The 22,788-nt window shown below is 47.0% G+C and overlaps 2 protein-coding genes across 2 annotated transcripts in view; one reads left to right on the top strand and one right to left on the bottom strand.

The window, feature by feature from the left end:
- The window catches only part of MTHFD1L (methylenetetrahydrofolate dehydrogenase (NADP+ dependent) 1 like), a 641,585-nt gene that overhangs the window by 459,259 nt on the left and 159,538 nt on the right, over positions 1–22,788 (top strand). The gene's annotated exons all lie outside the window — the stretch shown is intronic.
- The window catches only part of RMND1 (required for meiotic nuclear division 1 homolog), a 34,813-nt gene that overhangs the window by 11,195 nt on the left and 830 nt on the right, over positions 1–22,788 (bottom strand). Inside the window, exons 2-8 of the mRNA XM_049765379.1 lie at positions 18,721–19,226; positions 10,915–11,023; positions 8,254–8,329; positions 6,947–6,986; positions 4,396–4,496; positions 2,021–2,127; positions 968–1,032 (exon numbers count right to left, since the gene is read on the bottom strand). Of these exons, the coding sequence (XP_049621336.1) occupies positions 968–1,032; positions 2,021–2,127; positions 4,396–4,496; positions 6,947–6,986; positions 8,254–8,329; positions 10,915–11,023; positions 18,721–19,212 (990 nt within the window). The 5' untranslated portion in view covers positions 19,213–19,226. The remainder of the gene's footprint in view (positions 1–967; positions 1,033–2,020; positions 2,128–4,395; positions 4,497–6,946; positions 6,987–8,253; positions 8,330–10,914; positions 11,024–18,720; positions 19,227–22,788) is intronic.

Below are 22,788 nucleotides of genomic sequence, written 5' to 3'. Positions count from 1 at the left end.
AGCAGGATCTTCTTTCCTGAGACTCTTCACAGTAAAAAAAATAGCTGTAGTGCACATGATTATAAATATTCTGGTAACATTTTAATTTTCCTGCCACCCTTTTCCTCCTGATTCTTGACCAAGAAAGGTGTTTGCTTTGCCCACGGCCCCCAAAACTTTATTTTATTTTATTTTTTTGGTTTTTGGGCCATACCCGGCGGTGCTCAGGCATTACTCCTGGCTGTCTGCTCAGAAATAGCTCCTGGCAGGCACGGGGGACCATATGGGACACCTGGATTCGAACCAATCACCTTTGGTCCTGGATCGGCTGCTTGCAAGGCAAACACTGCTGTGCTATCTCTCTGGGCCCCCAGAACTTTATTTTTAATTTTTTTTGTTTTGTTTTCTGGGTTTTGAGCATACCCAGTAGTGCTCTCCTGGCTCTGCCCTCTGAAATTACTCCTGGGATGCCAGGATAAAATCCAGGTTGGCCACATACAAGACAAATGCCCTCCCTACCTACTATACTAACACTCTGGCCCCAGTTCAGTTTTTTCTGGTCCCATCTGGGGGCACTCGGGTTATACCCAGTAGAACCAGGGAGAGGTAGTGCAGTGCCAGGGGCTCAAACCTAGGGCTCCCCACATACAGCCTGTCTACCTCTTTCTGGCAGTGCTCAGGTTACTCCTGGTGGTGCTCAGGGGACGATATAAGATGCTGGGGATCAAACCCGGACTGGTCAGCTATCTGCAAGGCCAACGTCCTAAGCACTATGTAATGCCCCAGCTCCCTGTCTCTACCTCTAGGGCTGGGTCGTCATTCTTTTCTTGGGGGTGGTGGTGGTGGGGGAGGGCCTTGATGTCAGGGTTGCATTCCTAGTGCTTGCTTGCTGTACCTTGGCTTAGCATCCTGAGCATGTAACTGTTTCAGGGAATCCGTATTTTCCCAGAGAGACGACCCTCAGGACTGTCAGGCTGGCCCCCTTTACCTCGGGAATTGACTGGATTGACTCCACGAACTTGTCCAGCGACGCCTCCCAGATGGCCAACTTCACTGTAAGGAAGCATGGACAGAGTGAGCAGGGGACCAGCTGCTCCTCCGTCCTCTCTGGAGCGGTGGTCTATGGATGGAGGAGTTGGCTGGATTGGTCCTGTTCTTCTCACCCAGCCAGAAGGGCAGCCTGGCGCTGGGGCTGGGGCAAAAGCCTGGCTTTTTAGAGCTTCTCAACCATTCTCAGGGAACCCTCCTCTGGCCTCTGAGACGGGACGGCTGAGTGTGGTGGAGTCACTGCCTAGGGCAGACCACGGAGAACCAACTGCGAGAAAAGCTTTCAGTTTCCTGCGGTTTCCAAGATGGTTTTCATGCCTGTTCCTCACAGCGCTGGGCTCGATCATCCAGCTCAGAGGCCTTCTTGGTTGGTTTTGGTCACACCTGACTCAGAGAATGATACGGGGTGGCAGGCACTGAACACAGGTTGGCAGTGGGCAAGGCAAGTGCCTCCTCGCTGTAGTACGGTTCCAGCCCTCTGGTTTGATCTGTTTTTTGTTTATTTTTTGGCTTGTTGTTCGGTTTGTTTTTTTGGGGGGAGGGGGCACACCTGTTGACGCTCAAGGATTACTCCTGGCTTGGGGGGACCATATGGGACGCCAGGGGATCAAACCGAGGTCCATCCTAGGTAACGCTTGCAAGGCAGACGCCTTACCTCTAGTGCCACCACCGCTCCCGGTCCCCAATCTGTTTTGGGGCCACGTGACAATGCTTAGGGGCTACTCCTAGCAGGCTTGGGAGACCATCTGGGGAGCTGGGGATCCAAATTTGGCCAGCTGTGTGCAAGACAAGACCTTACCTGCTGTGATGTGGCTCCCGTTTCTAGAGGCCTGTTTGCATCTACACCCAAGACCCAGAGAAAAACAGAGAGCCAAGGCCTGGCTATGTCTCATCTCCCAGCAGGGAAGCTGGGAGAGGCCTCGTCAGACATTGCTGGGTCCACTTCAGTGACTAATGGCCAGGCCTGGCCAGGACAGTGGATGAAGCAACATACCTGAGAGGCAGAGTGCGTTGGAGAAGGCGAACTTCTCAAGGATGGCGTCATCCAGGTCCAGCTCTGAGTTCAGCCTGATCTCCCCACGCTGGAGTCTGGACTGGCCTCTGCCGGGAGGGAGAAAAGCATCTTTCAGCAGCTTCAGACACTCCGTGCCATCTTGTCCTAAGCAAGTCCCCTCAGACAGGCTGGGTCAAGTCAGTCCCAGGGCATGGTGGCCACCCTGTACCCAGGTGGCCTAGGACATCCTGAGTCTAAAGTCTGCAGAGGACTCCCAGGAGAACTGGGAGCACAGGAGTGTAGCCTAAACATTGCCCCCCCCCCCAAAATAAAAACAATGAAAAAAGACCCAATAAACAAAAAGAGTTGTTGCTTTTTCCTGTTTCAGAGGTTATTCTGGCAATTTTTATATCTAGTCCTATAAATGTTCTTATAGTCTCTGTGGAAAATTTTAATTCCACAACTAGGAAATGAGCTGGAGGAAGTGATCAGAAATGAGAACAGTGTTCAAACATTCAAAATACTAGGAAAAAAGGGTCAGAAAGATCTAACATCGAGAGGGACACCATGGCAGGACAGGGCAGACTCAGTGGTAAGCATAGGCTCCTGCCAGGGCCTGAGCTGGCACTAGGAGCACTTAGGTGATACTAGAGCTCACCAGTCTTCTCCCACCTATTCTTTTATTTTGTTTTGAGTGGTTGGGGCAGAGAGGGGACTTTCTGAGCCACACTTGGCAGGGGTTACTCTGGCTCTATTTTCAGGAATAACTGTGAGCACTGCTTGTGGAAACATGGAATGTCGGATTGAACCTGGGCTGGCCATGTGCAAGGCAAGTGCTCCTTGCTGTACTATTCCCCCGGCCTCCCACTCTTCATTTGCTCTTGTCTAGCCGCAGTCTCCTGGAGCTCCGCTGCCCTCTCTTTTCTCTCAATACTTTTCTTCTTTTTTAAACATTTTTATTTATTTTGCGATTTTAGGCAAAATTTAGGTAAAATAAATTCTAGGCACTCAGGGCTTACTCTTCACTTTGCACTCAGTGATCTATCTATAATACTATCACACTGGCCTTGCTCTTCTTTTCAGTTATTTTATTATTTTAGTTTGTGGGCCACACCTTGCAGTGCTCAGGAATCACTCCTGGCTCAGCAGTGTACAAGGCAAGTGTCCACTCACTGCGCTCGCTCTCTACCCCTAGGCCCTTCTTTCTTGTTTTAGGGTGAGGGAAGAATGGTGGTGCCTCCAGGTGATTCCTGGCTCAGAGGCGTAGGCCTGAAGAGTTGATCGGGGGTGCAGCAATGTCATGGTGCCTAGCCTGACAGTGCTGGGGAAATGAGGGCAAGATCTAGTATTGAAAGTCAGGGACCATGTGGGGCCTCCCTGAGTCAGGGACCATGCGGGGCTTCCCCGAGCCAGGCACCCAAGTCCCAACTGGCCCATCCTAGGCCCAGATTACACTTTTCACCCAATAGTGATGCTGAGTGGGGAAGCCCTTCAAAGGGCTGATCTCTCCCTGCCCCATCTTACTTCCTGTTGGGGGAAACTCATAAGCATGCAGCCAACACCACATCATTACTGCTATGTCTCGACGGGCACCCCCATTTTCACAAGCAATGCTTGTAAGACCATCCCCTTATGTGTTCTTTGACCACACCAAAGCAAATGCAAGACAACAAAGGATGGGCTTGCTAGAAAAAGGAATTGCAGGGGCCAGAGCAATAGTACAGAAAGTAAGGCAGGCAGCCAGCCGGCCCAGGTTCAAACCTTGGCACCCCATATGATCCCCTGAACCTGCTAGGAGTGATTCCTAGCCAGGAGTAATCCATGAGCACTATCAGGAGTGCCCCCAAACAACAACAACAACAACAACAACAACAACCCTGTGTTAGGGGAGGCCAGAGTGGTAAGTATAGCTGGTAAGGAGCTTGCCTTGCATGTAGCCAAAGGTTGATTCCCAGCACTCACTGCCAGGAGTGACCCCTAAGAGCAGAGCAAGGAATAAGCTCTAAGCATCACCAAATGTAGTCCAATAAACAAAACAAAAACACTTAAAAACAGTACAAAAGACAAAGGAATAGCTGAGTTTTCCTCCGATCAGCTGGCCTAGCCAACTTTCCAGTGACTTGGGAAAACTGTGGGCACAGATTATCTACTCCACTGGCTTGAATGCATGGAAAACCAAGAGGTCACACAAGTCCTGTCTGGTCCCTAATGCTTGTGCTATTCATGGACTCTGCAATTGTGTCAGCTACTCTTTGCCCTACTGCTTGTTCTATTCATGGGCTCTGCATTGGTGTCAGCTACTTTTCGTTCCTCCAAACCCATTCTCAGATTGTCTCCTGCTCTGCTTCTGGTGCTAGTATGAGAAAGCCGCGTACTCGGTCTTTGTGTAGCTGAGCTCTTCGTTCTCCCAGTGGACCAGAGCGATCTCGTAGGGCTGGATCTCGTGCTTCTCCAGCACCCGCATCACATGCTTCATCTGCAAGACACAGAGGATGCTGGAGGCCGCTCACCTGCCTCGGGGCGTCTCTACATTTGGGAGTCGCTTCTACTGGACACTTTGTAAGGGAAAGACAAACCCACCATAACATCCGGGGCCAGAGAGAGAGCGAGCAGGAGGTTAGTAAATGAGCTGGTTCCGCTCACAGCCAACCTAGGTTCAAATTCCTGATACCGTAACATCTGCTCCCTGAGCCCCGCCAGATGTGACCAAAAAACAAATCCATGGGGCTGGAGCAACAGGGTAGGGTATTTCTTGCACACGGCCAACTGGGGGGATTGATCCCTGCCATCCCACATGGTCCCTGAGTCTGCCAGGAGTGATTTCTGAGTGCAGAGTCAGGAGTAACCCTAGTGCTATGGGCAGTGATTCAGATACCTTTGCCCCCCCCCCCCCCAAATCCCAACTCATCAGGATGATATATTCATTTGTGTGCACATTTTTGGAGGTAGGGTCCAGACAGGTTGGTGCTCAGGAGCTACTCCTGGATCCAAGCTCAAGGTAGTGAGTTAACCTGGGGTCAGTGGGGTACAAGGCTAGTACCTTTACTTGTTTACTAAATCCCCAACCTTTTCTGATGCATGTTTTGTTGGGTTTTGGGGTCCTATCAAGCTAGCTTAGAACTTAACTCCAAACTCTGTACTCAGGTGGTACTATTCTTTATACCATCATGGCTTGGTATAATTTTTTACCATCTTGCAAAAATTAGGGCTATAAGGATAGATAGTACAGTATAAGGTTCCTGCCTTCACATGGCCAAACATGGTTTAATCCTTAGCACCTACATGGTCCACTGAGTCTGCCATGAATTATCTCAAAGCACAAAGCCGGGTATGGCCCACATCAACAGCAAAAGCAAAAAGTGAAGAAAAAAATTTTTACAAAAAACAGACAAATCACAGTGATTCTTTTTCTTTTTTCTTTTTTTTTCTTTTTGGTTTTTGGGTCATATCCGGCAGTGCTCAGGGGTTACTCCTGGCTCTGCACTCAGAAATCGCCCCTGGCAAGCTCAGGGGACCATATAGGATGCCAGGATTTGAACCACCATCTGTCCTGGGTCAGCCTCATGCAAGGCAAATGCCTTACCACTGGTGCTATCTCTCCAGCCCCATCTTTTCTTCGGATTCTTTTCTAGATATAAAATTACCAAGTTAAATACAAAGCTTTTGTACATACTAACTATCAGATTATCTCTCAAAAACAAAATGCTGTGTTGGGGCTGAAGAGTTAATACAGTGGGTAGGGCACTTGCCTTGCACACTGCCGATCCTGGTTTGTTTCCTGGCACCTATATGGTCCCTTGAGCCATGCTAGGAGTAATTTCAGAGAGCTATGAATAAGTCCCGAGCACAGTCAGGTGTAGGCCCCCAAACAAAAAGCAAACAATAATTAAAAAAATAACATGCTAAACAAATTGTGCTAGAGCTACAGGAAAAATGATCTCCTAGTTTGATCAAGTTTTCGAAAATTAGATAAAAAATTCAGTGCAGCCAAATTCTATGGAACTGTATGCACAATTTAGGTTGTTATTTTGTACATGATCATCAGCAAAGCATACTCTGCAATGTTGCCAGAACTGTCAGGCTGCCAAAATCCGTGTGTCCCCAGACAATGGAAATGGTAGGAAATAGAAAGTCGAAATACAGCCTCTTTTCAAAGATCAAACCTGTAGGCTACATATCACATAAAGCAGCTCAAGTCAGTTGTGGATTATTGGGTTATTTGTACATTTCTCTCTCTTCTTTCTTGCACCATACCAAATGGTGTTCAGGGCTTACTTTTGGCTCGGCACTCAGGGATCACTCCTGCTGGGCACAGGGAACCATATGGGATGCCAGGGATGGAACTTGGTTGGATACACACAAGGCAAGGGACCTTCCTCATTAGAAGTGCTCTGGCACTATATTTTTGTTTGCTCTTCTTTTTATTTTCATTTTTTGGTCTTTGGGCCAAACCATGTGGTTACTCGGGTTATTCCTGGCTCTCTGCTCAGGAATCACTCCTGGTGGGCTCAGGGGACCATATGGGATGCTGGAGATTGAACCCAGGTCGGCCACAAACAAGGCAAACACCCTACCCGCTGTGCTATCACTCTAATCCTGTTAATTTGTTTTCTTTTTTTGTTTGTTTGTTTTTTTTTTTGGTTTTTGGGCCACACCCGGTGACACTCAGGGGTTACTCCTGGCTATGCGCTCAGAAGTCTTTCCTTGCTTGGGGGACCATATGGGACGCCGGGGGATCGAACCACGGTCCGTCCTAGGCTAGCGCAGGCAAGGCAGGCACCTTACTTCTAGCGCCACCGCCCGGCCCCGTTAATTTGTTTTCTAATGGCTTAGATCATTAAGTTCTACTTAACAATTAAGTCCTACTTAATAATTTACTCTTAGAAAAATATTACCTTAATACTTTTATGCTTTATTGGTACTTACAGTTTTGTCTTTCACATTCCAAAAAACAGAGGCTCCTTCCCTAATTGGAAAGAACAAAAGCCATTAGCTAAGTTGAAGGGTGAAATCGAAAGCCAGGTGTAGGGAACTTCTAGGATGTGTTTAGCATGCTAGTAAAATATAATTTAGGGCCAGGGAGATTATATATAGGCACAGTGAAGTGCATCTGTGAGGCCCTGCGTGTATACACCGGCACTACACACAGATCTGGTGGAGAATATCCGTTCCTGGTTTGACGTAACGGTCTCTACATGAACTCGCTTAGCAAAAGCTACCGTCTGTACTCTTGCTAACAGCCAACCGCCCAGAAGTTCATGCTTCACCTATTTGTGGAATTAACAGCTATGCCGGTAACCTAGCAGGATTTCATGTGTCTCCACCGTTCTGCTCCTGGCTGAATCCATTCTGTCGTAAAGAAATCAGTCTAAGGAAACTAGTTGAGATCTGCCTTAGCTCGCAACAGGCCAACTCGGCCATAGGAGATAAAAGAACAAAGGATCAAAAGAAAAAAAAAAAGAAGAAGAATAAAGGATCCGGGGAATTAGAGAGGGGCTAAGAGCACCTATTGGGAAAGCTCCCAACCCTCACATGGTCAGGAGCAGAGCCACAGAAGGGCAGGCACAAAAAACCCACAACGACCCTAAAGTGGGACACTCTGAGCTATTCCAGGCGGTAAATTGAGGAGTTAGAGCAAGAGGAAGGAAGGGAGAGAGCAAGCTGGTCTCAACAGGAGGCCCATATGTTCCTGCTTCCTCAGCTGCAGAAGCAGGAGCTGCACAGATCTTCAGGGAGGGCTGAGGAGGGCGCAATGCGAGATGTTCCCTGCACTTAACTCTGCCATCTTTGGCGTTCACAGGCCCCCTTAGAAGGGAAGCGAGCGCCATCTACGGGACGGACGGAGCAGGTACATTCAGCTCTGGAGGGCAGAGACCCGAGAGGCAGGCCGCAGTCGGGCTAAAGAAAGGCAGCAGCCAGTAGAGCAGGAATCAGGTATTTCTTTCTGGGGGAGCACACCTGGCTGTTCCTTCCAGCTGTGCTCAGGGCTTAATCCTCTCTGTGCTTAGGTATCATACCTGGCAGGATTTGTGGTGGGGTCGTGGGGACCCTAATCACGATCTCTATTTTCCAAGCAGTTTTTTTTGAGGGGGTGAGTCCTAAAACTGTCAAGTCTCCCCCTAGGTCAGGGATGGAGGATCAATGCCAGTACCCCCGAGACCCCCTGGACTTTTGGGGCTGCATCAGAGACCAGAGCTTATCTTTGGGGAGAGGTTAGGATCTTCATATCTCACCTGAAGAAGAACATGGTTCCAGGGTCCCCTTCTCTCGCAGAATTCTCCACCCCCATCACCAAGATATTCGCTGCATCTGTGATGTAAGAGGCATGAGGGAGAAGCTTTGGCACCAGCCGCTTCAAGGCTCAAGTGCCCTTCACTGGTTGCTCAAGGGCACAGGGTGAGCCTTGAAACACAGCAGGCTGGCTGGATGCCTTCCCAGTGTCTGCAAACACTTGGGGACACAAAGAGACCCTAAGATGGGACTTTCAGAAAACGCTCAAGTCCCTGGGTTATTATAGCACTGGTGTTAGTGAAAGCTGCTCATTTGGGACTCATTTGGGAGCCCAGGGAAGAACTGTTAAATTCCTCATTTCAAGATGACTTTAGTTCTGGAATGAAATTTCTTTTCCTAAAATTAATTTATAACAAAACATAACTAATCTCTTCCTTTACAAATCATCTTATGTAAGAATATGATTTTAGGGGGCCGGAAAGATAGCATGGAGATAAGGCATTTGCCTTGCATGCAGAAGGACAGTGGTTCGAATCCCGGCATCCCATATGATCCCCCGTGCCTGCCAGGGGTGATTTCTGAGTATAGAGCCAGGAGTAACCCCTGCTGCTGGGTGTGACCCCCCAAAAAAACAAGAACAAGATTTTAATCTTCTCATGGTCCTTTTTTCTGCAGCTTGACTGATATTGTTATCAACTGTGTGGCCATGGAAAATATACAGAACAACTACCACTATAGTCACCTTATCTATTGCCACATCCCACTCCGGAGAGGCACACACCACAAGATATAGTGCCCTCCTGAAAAGGAATTATTTGCCAAAAAGGCTCGCTTAGAGCAGTCAAAATTACTTGACCCTTTGCGTGGATGGTTTGGCCATAATTCCAAAAGTGGCTGTAACTATCTCTCTCTTTATTTTTAACCAATATTAATAATCAGGCCTTAGTAAATTCTTTCCTACAAAGGAGGACAGTACAAATCCCGCCAAGTCTCCCACTTAACAGCTCCCTGTAATTTTTGCTACTTTGGCACCAAGATCAGGTTTTTCCTAAAGCTTAGCTCATAGTAAAACAATTTTCAGTTTTCTCCCTAAAACTCTAAAACATTCCTCTCTCTTCCCACTTCCCTGAAAATTACCTGTTTCCCTTCTGTTTACCCAAAACAAAGCAAGCCCAAAACAAACTGCCTTTTCACCTTCAGTATCGGCTCTTTAATATGCTAATATAAGCCAGGCTCCTCCATTCTTTTCCCAGATTCTTTGATGTCAAGAGTTTGCACCCTACATTCCAAGCCTCAGCCTTTTAAAAGCAGCCAGCTCAAAAAATAAAATTGTCTTCGTCTTTTCAGACGTAAGTCCCCATACATTCTGTGTGGTCTCATATTCATTTCTACAATATTGTTCCGTCGTTCGCCATTCCGTGTGCCCACTCTCTCCCCGTGGAATTTTTTCCTGAACTATTTGCAGGCGCTGAAGACTGCAACAGAATTTGGCTCACAGCAATCTATTTTCTCTTTTATACTCTATATAAAATACACATGTGATATTGCTAAAAACTTATATGGTAAGAGTTGCATTCTGGGGCCGGCATGGTGGCGCTAGAGGTAAGGTGTCTGCCTTGCCAGCGCTAGCCTAGGACGAACCGCGGTTCGATCCCCTGGCGTCCCATATGGTCCCCCAAGCCAGGAGTGACTTCTGAGTGCATAGCCAGGAGTAACCCCTAAGCGTTACTGGGTGTGGCCCAAAAACCAAAAAAAAAAAAAAGAGTTGCATTCTATAGTGCAATAAATAATCTATAAGTATCTTATAATATAAACTATGAACAATATGTTAATGTGTAAATTAACAGTGTACCAACATTAACAAGTGAAACCATCTATATAACCTCTTAAAATAGTGGGAAGTGGGGGTTTTGTGCTCCCCTCAGCAGTATCCAGGTGCTATTCCAGCTTTGTGCTCACGGATGACTCCTGGCAATGCTTGGGTGACTGTCTGTAGTGCTAGGGGTCAAAATGGTGAGTTGCACGCAAGACGAGTACCTTAATCCCGTATGTCTCTCTGGTCTTCGAAATAATCCCTAACCTAGAGTTAGGATGCTCAGAGCTGCAGAATTGTCTCCAGACAAAACAGTGTCTGCTATGTACTTGTGGACCAGGGGCACCCAGCAATTCTCACTTGATCTGGGAGAGTGGGCCAGGTTTTGCAGGAAAATGTTTCTTTAGGTTCATACTGTTGCCAGCCACACACCTCTCTCTTGAGATGTGGACTTCCATACTTTAATTCTGGGATGGGTGCAGGGGCTCTCTGTCTCTGGAGAGGACTGTGCTCTTCCTTGAGCATGCTTCTCTCTTAACCTCTCCCTCCCCTTCCTCAGTACCTCTGAATAAAACAGGTTTCTACTTAAAGATGTATTTTTTTTCTTGTACAAATCTTTATTTAAGCACCACGAATACAAGCATGTTTGTAGTTGGGTTTCACACATAAGGGACACCATCCTATACTTAGCTTTCTTTTTCTCTCTGCCCCTCTTCTGAGGCTGAACCATTTAGACCCCAAAAGGCTCTACATGGCACACGAGATACACAGGTGCTATCTAAGGCAGTATCTGAGGTCAATGAGTCTCTAAATCACGGACACACTCGGCCCCGGGTTCAGGGAGATATACCTCTAGGCAGGCTCGTCACTTCCACATATCCATGGGCGGCCAGGTCCTGGGCGAGGTTTCCAAGGTGGTACTCGTCTGCTGTGGCATAGGCCATGCAGTGCATCAGGTCCTGTGCGGCGAGAGGCCAGGGCAGGTTAGCAGGGGGCCAGGGTGCCCAGGAGATCGGTTGTCACTTGACAGAAGTGGGGTCATTCTGCTCTGCTTGCCGGAGCTGCTTTCTTCAGATCTTGGCACGGGATGGGGGTGAAGACACAGATCAGCTCCACCCGTAAAAGCAATTTTTCGGGGAAAGGCTCCCCCCAAGGGCAGATGGATAGAAGCCTCGGGGGGTTGGGGAAGGGATTCTGTGAGCAACATGATCATCTGAGGCCCTTTGTTCACTGCTGGAACAGTGAGTCTTGGACAGCAGAGACGACTTTAATCCCAGAGGGGGCTGGGTAGACAGTGCAGCAGTTAAAGACATTTGCCTGCAACTGCAGCTGACCCGGGCAGAGCTCTAGTCCTGCTGACCAGGGTCAGACTCTGGCACCAGTAACCTCGTCAGAGCCCGGTACCAGTGACTCCATGAAAATCTCAGAACCAGCAGTATCGCCAAATGTCAGGAATGACTCTAAGCAGAGTCAGGTGTTGCTACTGAGCACTGCTGAGTGTGCAGCTCCCCTCAAAAAGACCATTAGAGGGCTGGAAAGATAGGACAGCGATTCCTGAGTGCAGAGCAAAGAATAACCCCTGAGTACCACTGGGTATGCCCCCCCCCCCCAATAAAACCCACCTTCAGGGGTCAAAAGAGTGTACTGAGGTAAAGAGTTTAATTCCTGGACTCACCTCCCCACAAGAACTGCCAACAGTCAGTCATTCCTGAGCACTGAGCCAGGAATAGCCCCTGAGCACCATGGGATACGGCCCCTGAACACAAACGAAACCAAACAATCTAGGGAGGGAATCACAGACTTTAGAAAAATCTTGTTGCTGTTTTGGGTCACACAAAACAGCTGTCTAGGCTGAGCCCTGGCTCTGTGCTTAGGGATCACTCCTGGAGGGTTCAGGGAACCATCTGGGCTGCTGGGGGATTGAACCTGAGTCTACCATCTGCAAGGCTAGAGCCCTAGCTGCTGTACTACTGCTCTAGTCCCTAGGATTCTTTGTCTTATTTTATGGGGAGGGGAACACCCAGGGTTTCTCAGGGCTTACTCCCAGCTCTGCATTCAGGAATCTTCCTGGTAGGTCTTGAGGGACCATAAGGATGACTGAACCCAGGCTGGTCATGTGTAAGGTAAACACCTTAACAGGCTAACTATTGCTCTGGCCCCAGTATTCCAGATGGTTTTTGGTTTAGGGGTCACACGCTGCAGTGCTCTGCACTCAGGAATCACTCCTAATGGTGCTCAGGGGACCAAATGGGATGCTGGGTATTGAAACAGGGTTGGCCATGTGCCAGGCAAGTGCCTAACTGCTGTGCTAGAGGCCAGGATTCCAGATTTTTAGACGCCAAGTTTCTATGCCATTCAATCCTTTGCAGATTAACTGGGCTATACCCTTCCCTCTCTCACGATGTCCTTAGTTTACTGATCATGTTACAGAGCTTATCTGGTTCATCTTATGATTCACTGCACTTTCCTTACCATGCTGACACGTGTTCATGCTTGGATGTGGCTTAACCAACACCACCAACAGGACCGGCGTCCACATGTCAGAATCTCGGCTCTCAACGTTTCTGTTTCTTCAATTAAGAAACGATTCACAGAGCTAGAGAGCTACTAAGGCAGCAGGCAGGGAGCTCTGCTTTGCATGCTGCTAACTTAGGGCTCATCCTCAGTACCCTTATATGGTGTCCCAAGTGGAGAATTAGGAGTAAGCCCTCAGCAAAGCGAGGTGGGACGCAGAAGCAGAAAGGAAGGAGAAACAAGTTTTCTAAGTTTGTTAACGTGGTGCTTTAGAGATAAAGTTCTTCTTGTCTGGGCTTCAAGGCTCAAAGCTGCATTTGGAGTGAAATTACAGTGAATAAGAAGTCTGCCATGGGGCCGGAGAGATAGCATGGAGGTAGAGCATTTGCCTTGCATGCAGAAGGTTGGTGGTTCGAATCCCGGCATCCCATATGGTCCCCTGAGCCTGCCAGGAGCGATTTCTGAGCATAGAGCCAGGAGTAAACCTTGAGCACTTCTCGGTGTGACCCCCCCCCCCCAAAAAAAAAAAGAAGTCTGCCTTGCCCATAGCCAACCTGGGTTCGATCTCTGGAGTCTCATATGATCATCCAAGTTTGCCAGAAGTGACCCCTAAGTGCAGAGCCAGGAGGAAGCCCCAGGCACTGCTGGAATAACCCAAAACAAGCAAACTAAGCACTGCATCTGAATCTCTTTGCCAAGGAACACGGACCTGTCTTAGCATTTGCCCAGTTTACTTTGGGAGAGCTTTGGTTCTATCGGAAACACCTGGAGTTTGAGAATCAATCATTAGTTCTCAAGCACTGACTATACACAGATAAAAGCGTTTTTTAGATTTTAGTCCGGAGATCAACAGCTTGTTCATAAAGGTGTCAGATCATCCAGAAAGAGTTATCAGATTTAGGACCACAGTAAGGCTATTTTTGTTTTGTTTTTGTTTTTGGATCACATCTGGCGGCGCTCAGGGATTACTCCTGGCTCTATGCTCAAAAATGGCTCCTACAGGCACAGGGGACTATATGGGATGCCGGGATACAAACCACTGTCTGTCCTGCAAAGCAAACATCCTCCTGTTGTGCTATCTTTCTGGGCCTAGGCTTTTTTTTTTTTTTTTTTTTCCATTTTAAAATGTTAACAGAAAAAGCCATACACCAGAAAAGCCATCACATTTCAGTGTAGCCACAGAAAATGTGTCCCAGCAGATGGGGCTAGAAATCTGTAAAGGCTGCTTGTTTCAGAGCTTCCAATACTGGGAAATACTAGTCTTTTTATTTTTATTTTATTTATTTTGTTTTGTTTTGTTTTGTTTTGGGTCACACCCAGCAGTGCTCAGGGGTTACTCCTGGCTCTATGCTCAGAAATCACTCCTGGCAGGCTCAGGTACCATATGGGATGCTGGGATTTGAACCACTGACCTTATGCATGAGAGGCAAAAGCCTTACCTCCAGGCTACCTCTCCGACCCCTAGTCTTACCCGGAGATTACTCCTGGCCTTATGCTAAAATTGCTCCTGGCAGGCTCGGGGACTTTATGGTATGGGATGAAGGGGATTGAACCTGGATCAGCCATGTGCAAAGCAAATGCCCTTTCCACTGTGCTGATTCCTGAAACACTTGTTCTAAAATAGTTTTATTTGCTTGTTTTGGGGGCATACCCTGTGGCCTTTTCTTTAGGGGTCACTACCTGGTTCTAAATTCATAAATTACTCTTGGCAGGCATGGGGGGTCATACAGGATGCTGGGTATCAAACCCAGGTGACCACATGCAAGCAAATGTCCTACCTGTTTTGCTATCCCTTAGGCCCCTAAAAGAGTCCCCCCCAACCCTTCCCCTTGAAGCCAGAGAGACAGTACAGTGGGCAGAGCACTTGCCTTAAAAATGAAAGAACAGTTTAGATCCCCAGCATCCCATATAGTCCCTTGAGCCTGCAACGATTAATTCCTGAGTACAGAGCCAGGAGTAATCTCTGAGCACTACTGGGTGTGGCACCTCCCAAAAACAAAGTTTATCCCTGCTGTACAGTGACTACAGATAAAGTTCCAAAAATGGGGCCTTGCTTCCATGCTATCTCTCCAGCCCCATAGGGTAAAGTCTCAATGGTCCTTTTCATTTTGTTTTTGTTTCTTTCTTTTAATTTTATTTATATCTTCTAGATAGTGGCTCCTGCCTTTTACAGATAACCTTAGAACTTGAATCTGTCTCACATTTCTGTATCTTTCTACAAGTAGAAAAAGAAAAAAAGAAAAACAGTGGATGGGGCCCAGGGGCCAAGAGGTTCTCAGGAGCATTAAGTTAAAAAAAAAAAAAAAAAAGAGTTCAGATCTAAATACCCAAGCCAAACTCAACAACAGAATCAAGAGACCCAAACTGTAACAAGCTAATGGACCTTTTACACTAGTAGTAGTGAGGGGAGGGGCAAGGAATGGGGGTTTGGGATGCATGTGGGAAATGATGGAAGGAGGCCAACACTGGTGGTGGGATTGGCCCGAATTCACTGTCACTAAACACCTGAAATACAACTGTGAAAGACTTGTAATTCACAATGATGTCAACAAAATTAAAGGAAAAAGTCAAGACTCCTTAATAAAATATAAAGCAAAATTAAGGGGGAAATGTTCTAAAGTGATGCTATCTCACTTTACTTGAGTTTTTTTAGTACTTTAGACAGAGAGAATATAGTTCTGCTTTTTTGCAAAACTGTAACTGAAAGTTTGTTCTGTAACACAGTATCTCCTATTTAACAAAGTGTCAGTGATGGAGAAATGGGATTTCCAGTTCTGCTCTTCCTTTCTGCCTGTCAGAGAAACATCCGAGGCAGGATTCCCTCCTTTCTCCGTCTGCCAGGCTTCTCAGATCTTTCTACATTATTCAGACCAAGTTCTTGCTAGTGCATCTTGTTAGTGCTAACTTAAGTGTGAGTGTTCTCTTACCTCAATGGAGATGGTCTTACATTTGGAAAAGTGACTTCAAACCCCTTAATATATAGTATTACAGCCCTTCTCTGTATTTTCTAGCTTTAGTAATAGTTTTCCCAAATCCTGTGTTTTACTTGAGTATATATATTTATATATATTATAATATATTATATATATTATAATATATTATATATTATATATATTATAATATAGTATATATAATATATAAAATATATATATGTTTTCTAGCTTTAGTAATAGTTTTCCCAAATCCTGTGTTTTACTTGAGTATATATATATATATATATTTTTTTTTTGTTTTGTTTTGTTTTTTGGGCCACACCCGGCGGTGCTCAGGGATTACTCCTGGCTATTTGCTCAGAAATCGCTCCTGGCAGGCATGGGGGACCATATGGGACACCGGGATTCGAACCAACCACCTGTGGTCCTGGATCGGCTGCTTGCAAGGCAAATGCCGCTGTGCTATCTCTCCGGGCCCGAGTATATATATTTTTATATATATATTATATTATATATAATATATAATAAATAATATAATATATAATATATAATATATTATAACACATATATAATATATTATATTATAATATATATTATATATAATATATTATAATATATATAAAATATATATATACTCAAGTAAAACACAGGATTTGGGAAAACTATTACTAAAGCTAGAAAACACAGAGAAGGACTGGAAAACACAGTGGCAGGGCATTTGCTTTGCACACAGCTGACTGAGTTCAATCTCTGCATCCCAGAGGAGATTGTTTTTGTTTTGTTTTGTTTTGGGGTCACACCCGGCAGCGCTCAGGGGTCAATCCTGAATCTATGCTCAGAATCATTGCTCCTGACAGGCTCGGGAGACCATATGAGATGCCAGGATTCAAACCACCATCCTTCTGCATGCAAGGCAAACTGTCTACCTCCATGCTATCTCTCTGGCCCCCAGGGGCGATTTCTAAGAATAGAGATAGGAGTAACCCCTGAGCACCATCAGTTGTGGGCCCCCCAAAAAAACATAGAGAAATAATGTCTTTGTGTTAACAACTGACAAGTACAAGAGAAGTGTATCTCTGACCTCCCTGCCATCTGAGGAGAGTGGATCACAGTCTGTGAGATATGCAAAGGTAAGGGGTTGTTCTTTCTGATCCTACCTCCAATCCAGGTATTGCCAGCTCATTTCACCTCACCCACTCAAATACTTCTGCTTACACTACAGAACCTTCATGAAGCTGAGTGACAATGAAAATCAGGAACCTGAGGAGAGTACAATGGAGTGGGTCTTTGTCTCACACATGGCTAACCTGATTTAATCTTGGCTCTGCATATGGATCTCTGGGTCCTGACAAGAGTGATCCCCAAACACCACAGAGTGTGGCTCAAAAACAAACAAAACCCAAAACCCAATAGAATTAAAAGCACCTTCTAGAAAGAAGATAGAGGTCAGAGGAGAACACAGAGCTGGAACCATCCTTTCCATGCTGGGCCCAGAGAAACATTACAAGAAAGCAAGTAAAGCCAAAATCTAAAATAAAATTCTTTAATCTACAATGAACTCTGGAGTCTGAGGCTCACCGGGCAGGCCATGTGTCTCTTCAGACTTTTACGTACTTTTACGTATGCTGCAAATTACTAAGTTCTGTAAATTTAGTAAATTGAACCCAGGACTTCACTCACAAAGCCACACCCCTGGCCTTGAGAACCACTAAGGACATGGCTCAGTTCTTGGGGCTAGTGTGAGACCAGATCCTGTATCACATACTTATCATTTATTTAGAAAGAAATGCAACTGTAGCTGAAAAATTTCCATCAGTCTCAGAAAAATAGTGGTTTTGGTCTGGAGTGATAGCACAGCACGTGGGCCATTTGCCTTACATGCAGCTGACCTGGGTCTGATTCTTGTCTTCCCAGATGGTCCCTCAAGCCTTCCAGGAGTATATCTGAGTGCAAAAGGAAGAGTAAAACCCCTGAGCACTACGAGGTATGGCCTGAAAACCAAAAAGATAAATAGAAGAAAAATACTGTTTTCTCCTTCAAAGGATCAAAACTGCCTACTACCTCCTAAATACACTGCATTTTATCCTCAGGAAGTTACTCCAGGCTCTCAGCTCTGCCCTGTCTGCAGTTACTGTTTTTATTCACTCTATAACAGTGCTTCTCAAATAGTGGGGCATGCTCCCTGGGTGGGGGGGTGGGGTGCGAGGCTCCTAAAGGCGGCGTGTTTGACCTCGGCAAACTGTCATAACAAGCTAAGCCCCATGTTTATGTCTCTGGATGTCTCTGGAGCTGAGAGTTGCTGTGTCCTACTTCAAATCCCGCTTGGAAAAGCTATGCATTGCAAAACGTGCTCATTGTAGCCATTAATCCAGACATCACCTCTGATTCAAATATCAGCTCAAATTATTTTATATATTTTTGTTTTGCAGGTTAAAGTTTTTTTTAAAATAAAGATACTATTTACAGTCGTGTGGAGGGGGCGTGAAAAATGTTTTCTTCTTCTAGGCGGGCATGACAAAATAACTGAGAAGCTCTGCTCTACAGTGAGATTTAGGGGGTAGAGGGCAGTGCTCAGGGAACCAAATGTGGTGGCAGGGATCAGAACAAAAGCTGTGCCAGGAGGCTGCCTGACCTCCTCTCTGACCTCCATGCTTCAGTGGATGTTTGTCACACTGTCATTGCTACATTGTCATTGAACTGGCAATCCAATTCCTACCCCACCATGTCCACAGGCCAGGACTGGAGAGAGCACAGAGGAGGGAAAGAGCACTTACTTGCATGTGTCTGTAGCAGTCTAACCCTGACTTAGATCCCCTAGCATCACATTAGGTGCCTGAGCATTGCCAGGGGTCACTGCTGAGCACGGAGCCAGGAATAAGCCCCGAGCACTGCTAGCTGTGACCCCAATCCCTTCTCAGTTCCCCCAATTTTCCTTAGACTCTACTGTTCCTTTCATACTCAAGGCCTATGTTGGGTCTTCATGAGCACAGCCAGACTCTGAGATGGGGCTTCCAAGATGTCCCTCCAGCATGCACAGCTTTTCCCTCCGCTTGCAGGTGTGCAGTCCCTGGTGACTGAGGTGCAATGATCTTTAGGAGACAAAGTGTGCCTATCTCATGGGACAAAACCTGAAGCCCACAAAGGCCAGAGCAGGCAGAGCCTCTCGGGGGAACCCCTCGCCTCCAGCCGGCTCCCCGCTTGGTGGTTACCTCATTCACAGATGGGGCAGGGAGGTTGGTCCTGGATGGTTGCCTGGTCCTGGAGGCTTTTAGTGGCCGCTTGATTTGGGGCAAGTCTTTAGGGACCAGAGTTTCTGGGGAGTGAGACGAGTAGGGTCTCCTCAATGTTGTCAGAAGCCATTTAGAAAAGAGGAGATGAGCTTGGGGTGTTGTTTTCCCAAGAGATGCTGAAGACCTGGCGTCAGGCAGGTTCATGTCTTCACTCAGGCAGCAGGAGGCCTTCGAGCGTTCGAGCAAGTGCCCATGGGTCACTTTTTGTCCTGTTGCCCACTCCAGCAGCTTAGTCAATGCCAGGGCAGAAGAGGGAAGTTCTGTGTTTGAACATCTTTTTGGGGTGCTGCTGAGTGGTGTCTGTAATGTCCTCTGGGGACCTGCCACCCGATGGACAAATCGCAGACATAGGCAGGCTTTTGCCAAAATGCAGTGAGATCTGGCCAGGGCGCTGAGCAGTCGGGGCAACATTGCCACATGGCAAGCTGAAAGAAAAAAAAGTTAAAAATATGGATGGGGGGCCCGGAGAGAGAGCACAGCGGCGTTTGCCTTGCAAGCAGCCACTCCAGGACCTAAGGTGGTTGGTTTGAATCCCGGTGTCCCATATGGTCCCCTGTGCCTGCCAGGAGCTATTTGTGAGCAGACAGCCAGGAGTGACCCCTGACCACCTCAGGGTGTGGCCCAAACCCCCCCCCCCAAAAAAAGGCAAACAAACAAATAAAAATATGGATGGGGAGCAGAGTGACAGGACTGTGGGGAGGGAGTTTGCCTTCCTCTCAGCCAAACTGGATTAAGTCTTTGGCACTTGGCATCTTATATGGTCCCCTGAGCATAGTTGGAAGTGATTCCTGAGTGCACAGCCAGGAATAAGCTCTGAGCTTCCATGGTGTGGCCCTCAAACAAAATAAAACAAAATATCCACCTTCTAGGTCCTAGGTATGTTTTCCTACAGAAAAGGTAAATAAATTGCAAAATTTATTTTGGGTTTGGGCCAAATCCGGGGGAGCTCAGTTACTCCTGGCTCTGTGCTCAGAAATCACTCCTGGCAAGCTCAGGGGACCATATGGGATGCCAGGGATCGAATCTGGATCCATCCTCGTTGGCAAATGCCCTACTCATATGCTATCGCTCCAGCCCCAACAACATAGATACTTCTTAAATCTAACAGGATGAGATTAGAAGAATTAAAAAAAAAAGTGTTTTCATGCCTTTACTTTAGACAACCACTGGCCTTCTTTCTGGTTTTATTATTATTTTTGGGTCACACCTGGTGGTGCTCAGGGAGACCATATGGGACCAAATACTCCTGGTTCTATGCTCAGAAATCGCTCCTTGTGCTGTTTGGGAGACCACACGGGATGCTGGGGAATCAAACCTGGGTTGGCCACATACAAAGCATGTGCCCTAACCACTGGACTATCTCTCTGGCCCCTGTCTTTCTGGAAGGCTACTAGATTCTACAGCCAAGGCCTGACAGGGACCTAGAGAAGAATCACAGACTGACTGGCCAGCTTCACTGATTTCATTAGCTCACCCAATATCTCAAGAGAGCCTGCCCTTATAATTCAGTGTTTAAAATATGGCTTTCTCATTTACCCAACCAGCGAGGTCTTCATGGAGGGCTGAGACTTGCCAGTGTGGTCCCAAGAGAGGGATGTGTCATAAATTGGTAAACAGGTCTAGGTGCCCTGACTACAGAACATCCTGTATGCTGGGGATACACAGACATGAGTCAGAGCTCAGAATCTAGTCCACTGTGGGGAGCATAGACTGAACTGTGTCATGTCCAATCTGGGAGCTGGGAACATGAGAAGGGGCACAGTCACAGAGGGCTCATTATTCTCTTCTTTTTTGGTGGGGAGGGGGTAGACGCTGGGAACCAACTTTAGAGTTTCAAGTGCAAGTGAAACTTGCACACGTGACATTTGCAGTGGATCTCTGCCTGCCTCGCAAATGCCTGTTTTAGAAAAGTAAAGAGATAAAGAAGCCACCCTGGTTTTTGACACCCAACCTCTCTCTTAGACATCCTTTTCCGAGCCTCTTGCCAATGAAAGGTTTCTAAAAGGGACCATGTTGTCCAACATTTTCCTATGAGTCTCTTTTTTGTCCACCTAACTCACTGGGGACTTCACTCCCAAGCTCCCCAAAACCCAAGTGGCCTCAACATGGTGGCCTCTGCACCTCTAAACTCAACCATAGCTGTCTTCTTGGCCTTAGTGTTCCCTCTGGCATCAGCGGCATCTGAGGAGGGAATCCTCGTGCCTTCTGGAATTGCCTTCCCTCAGTAACAAACACCGGTGGCCTTTGGCTCTGATCTCAGAAGCTGTACCTTCTGTCTCTTGGGCTTAGTCCATTTTCCCTCCCAGCCAAACTCAGCCCTGGTCTCAATTTCCCTTAAATGAAAAACCAAATACCTCAAAGTCTCTTTCGTGGCCCCATCTGCTCTGTCTCTTCCAAATTAAAGCTTCTTTGTGTGTGTGTGTGTGTGTGTGTGTGTGTGTGTGTGTGTGTGGTTTTTGGGTCACACCCGGCAGTGCTCAGGGGTTATTCCTGGCTCCATGCTCAGAAATTGCTCTGGCAGGCACGGGGAACCATATGGGATACCGGGATTCGAACTGATGACCTTCTGCATGAAAGGCAAACGCCTTACCTCCATGCTATCTCTCCGGCCCCAAATTAAAGCTTCTTAAACTCTGGCATTTGCAGTCCCTTGATCCCACCCAGGATTCACTACACTGTGGCTTTTAAATGAATTTAGTTGCTGGTAAACTCGCTCAGAAACCTTCCAGTGTTTCCCAAGTTTTCACTACCCACCGTTTAAGTGATGGGGCTTGAAATGCCACTTGGAGACTTCCAGCTTGTTCCCTTTTGGTGGCTTCAGTCAAGGATTTGCAAGCTTTCCTCCATTATCTCTTTCAGACCTGTGCTCAAATGTCCTCTTTGCTAGTAAGTCATGCCCAATAACTTTATTTAAAACACACAGCCATCTGGGGCTGGAGTGACAGTTCAGCAGGTAGGGCATTGGCCTTGCATGCAGTCAACCCAGGTTCAATCCCTGGCATCTCATATGGTCCCCTGAGCACCGTCAGGCATAAAGTCCTGAGAGCAGAGCCACCCTGAACACCACCCAGTATGGCCAAAAAAGGAAACACACACACACCACCACCACCACCACCACCACCAACAACAAAACAGCCAGCTGGTGCTAGGTTACAGCACATAAGATGCTTGCCTTGCAAGTGGTCTACCTGGGTTCCACCCCTGGCATCCCATACAGTGCTGAGACTGACAGGAGTAATTACTGTGTGCAGATCCAGGAGTAATCCCTGCATATCACCAGGTGTGTCCAAAAATTAAAAACACAGCCAATATCCATTCTCTTTTTTCATGGTATATTCTTACAACAAGTGCATGCTTTTGGGCTTTTGTTTCACTTTCTGGACCCTACCCAGAAGTGCTCAGGGATCACTTCTGGAGATGCTGGAGGACCACATGCAGTGCTAGGGATAAAAGGGATAAGGGGATAAGGAATAAGGGAAGTTCCTTATTCTCTGTAAGAACTCTCTGGCCCCCATCTTGTGCTCCTAATCTATTCATTTTTACAACTAACAGTAGCTCTGCATACTGTTAGCACAGATGAAAGCAAAGTCCACCAATGTCTTTATCTCTTCAATCCCATTGGTTGCCAATGGACAGAAATAAACATGGCACATGGCACTTCCGTCAACTGTCCATTAGACAGTGAGGGCGCTTGACTAGAGAAAACTGAAGAGGTAAGCCCAGGGGGAGCGCCTTAGAGACTGTGGGCACCTGTGAACTGAGCAGACTGATCTTTGGTTCCTGCTGAGTCATCTATGACCTTGGTGCCCAGCACAACAGTCAGTGGCCAATGCACCCGTTTTTATTTATTTTTTTTTGGGGGGGGAGTGTCGTGTCACAACTAGTATGGTTCAGGGGTTATTACTCCTAGCTCCGCACACAGGAATCACTCCTGGCGGTGATCAGGGGCACATAAGGGATGCCAGGGATGGAACCCAGGTCAGCCAC

The sequence above is a fragment of the Suncus etruscus genome, chromosome 18, assembly GCF_024139225.1.
Source record: "Suncus etruscus isolate mSunEtr1 chromosome 18, mSunEtr1.pri.cur, whole genome shotgun sequence".
Taxonomy (NCBI): domain Eukaryota; kingdom Metazoa; phylum Chordata; class Mammalia; order Eulipotyphla; family Soricidae; genus Suncus; species Suncus etruscus.
Note: the sequence above shows the minus strand (reverse complement) of the source record. Positions and strands in the feature narration are given on the sequence as shown.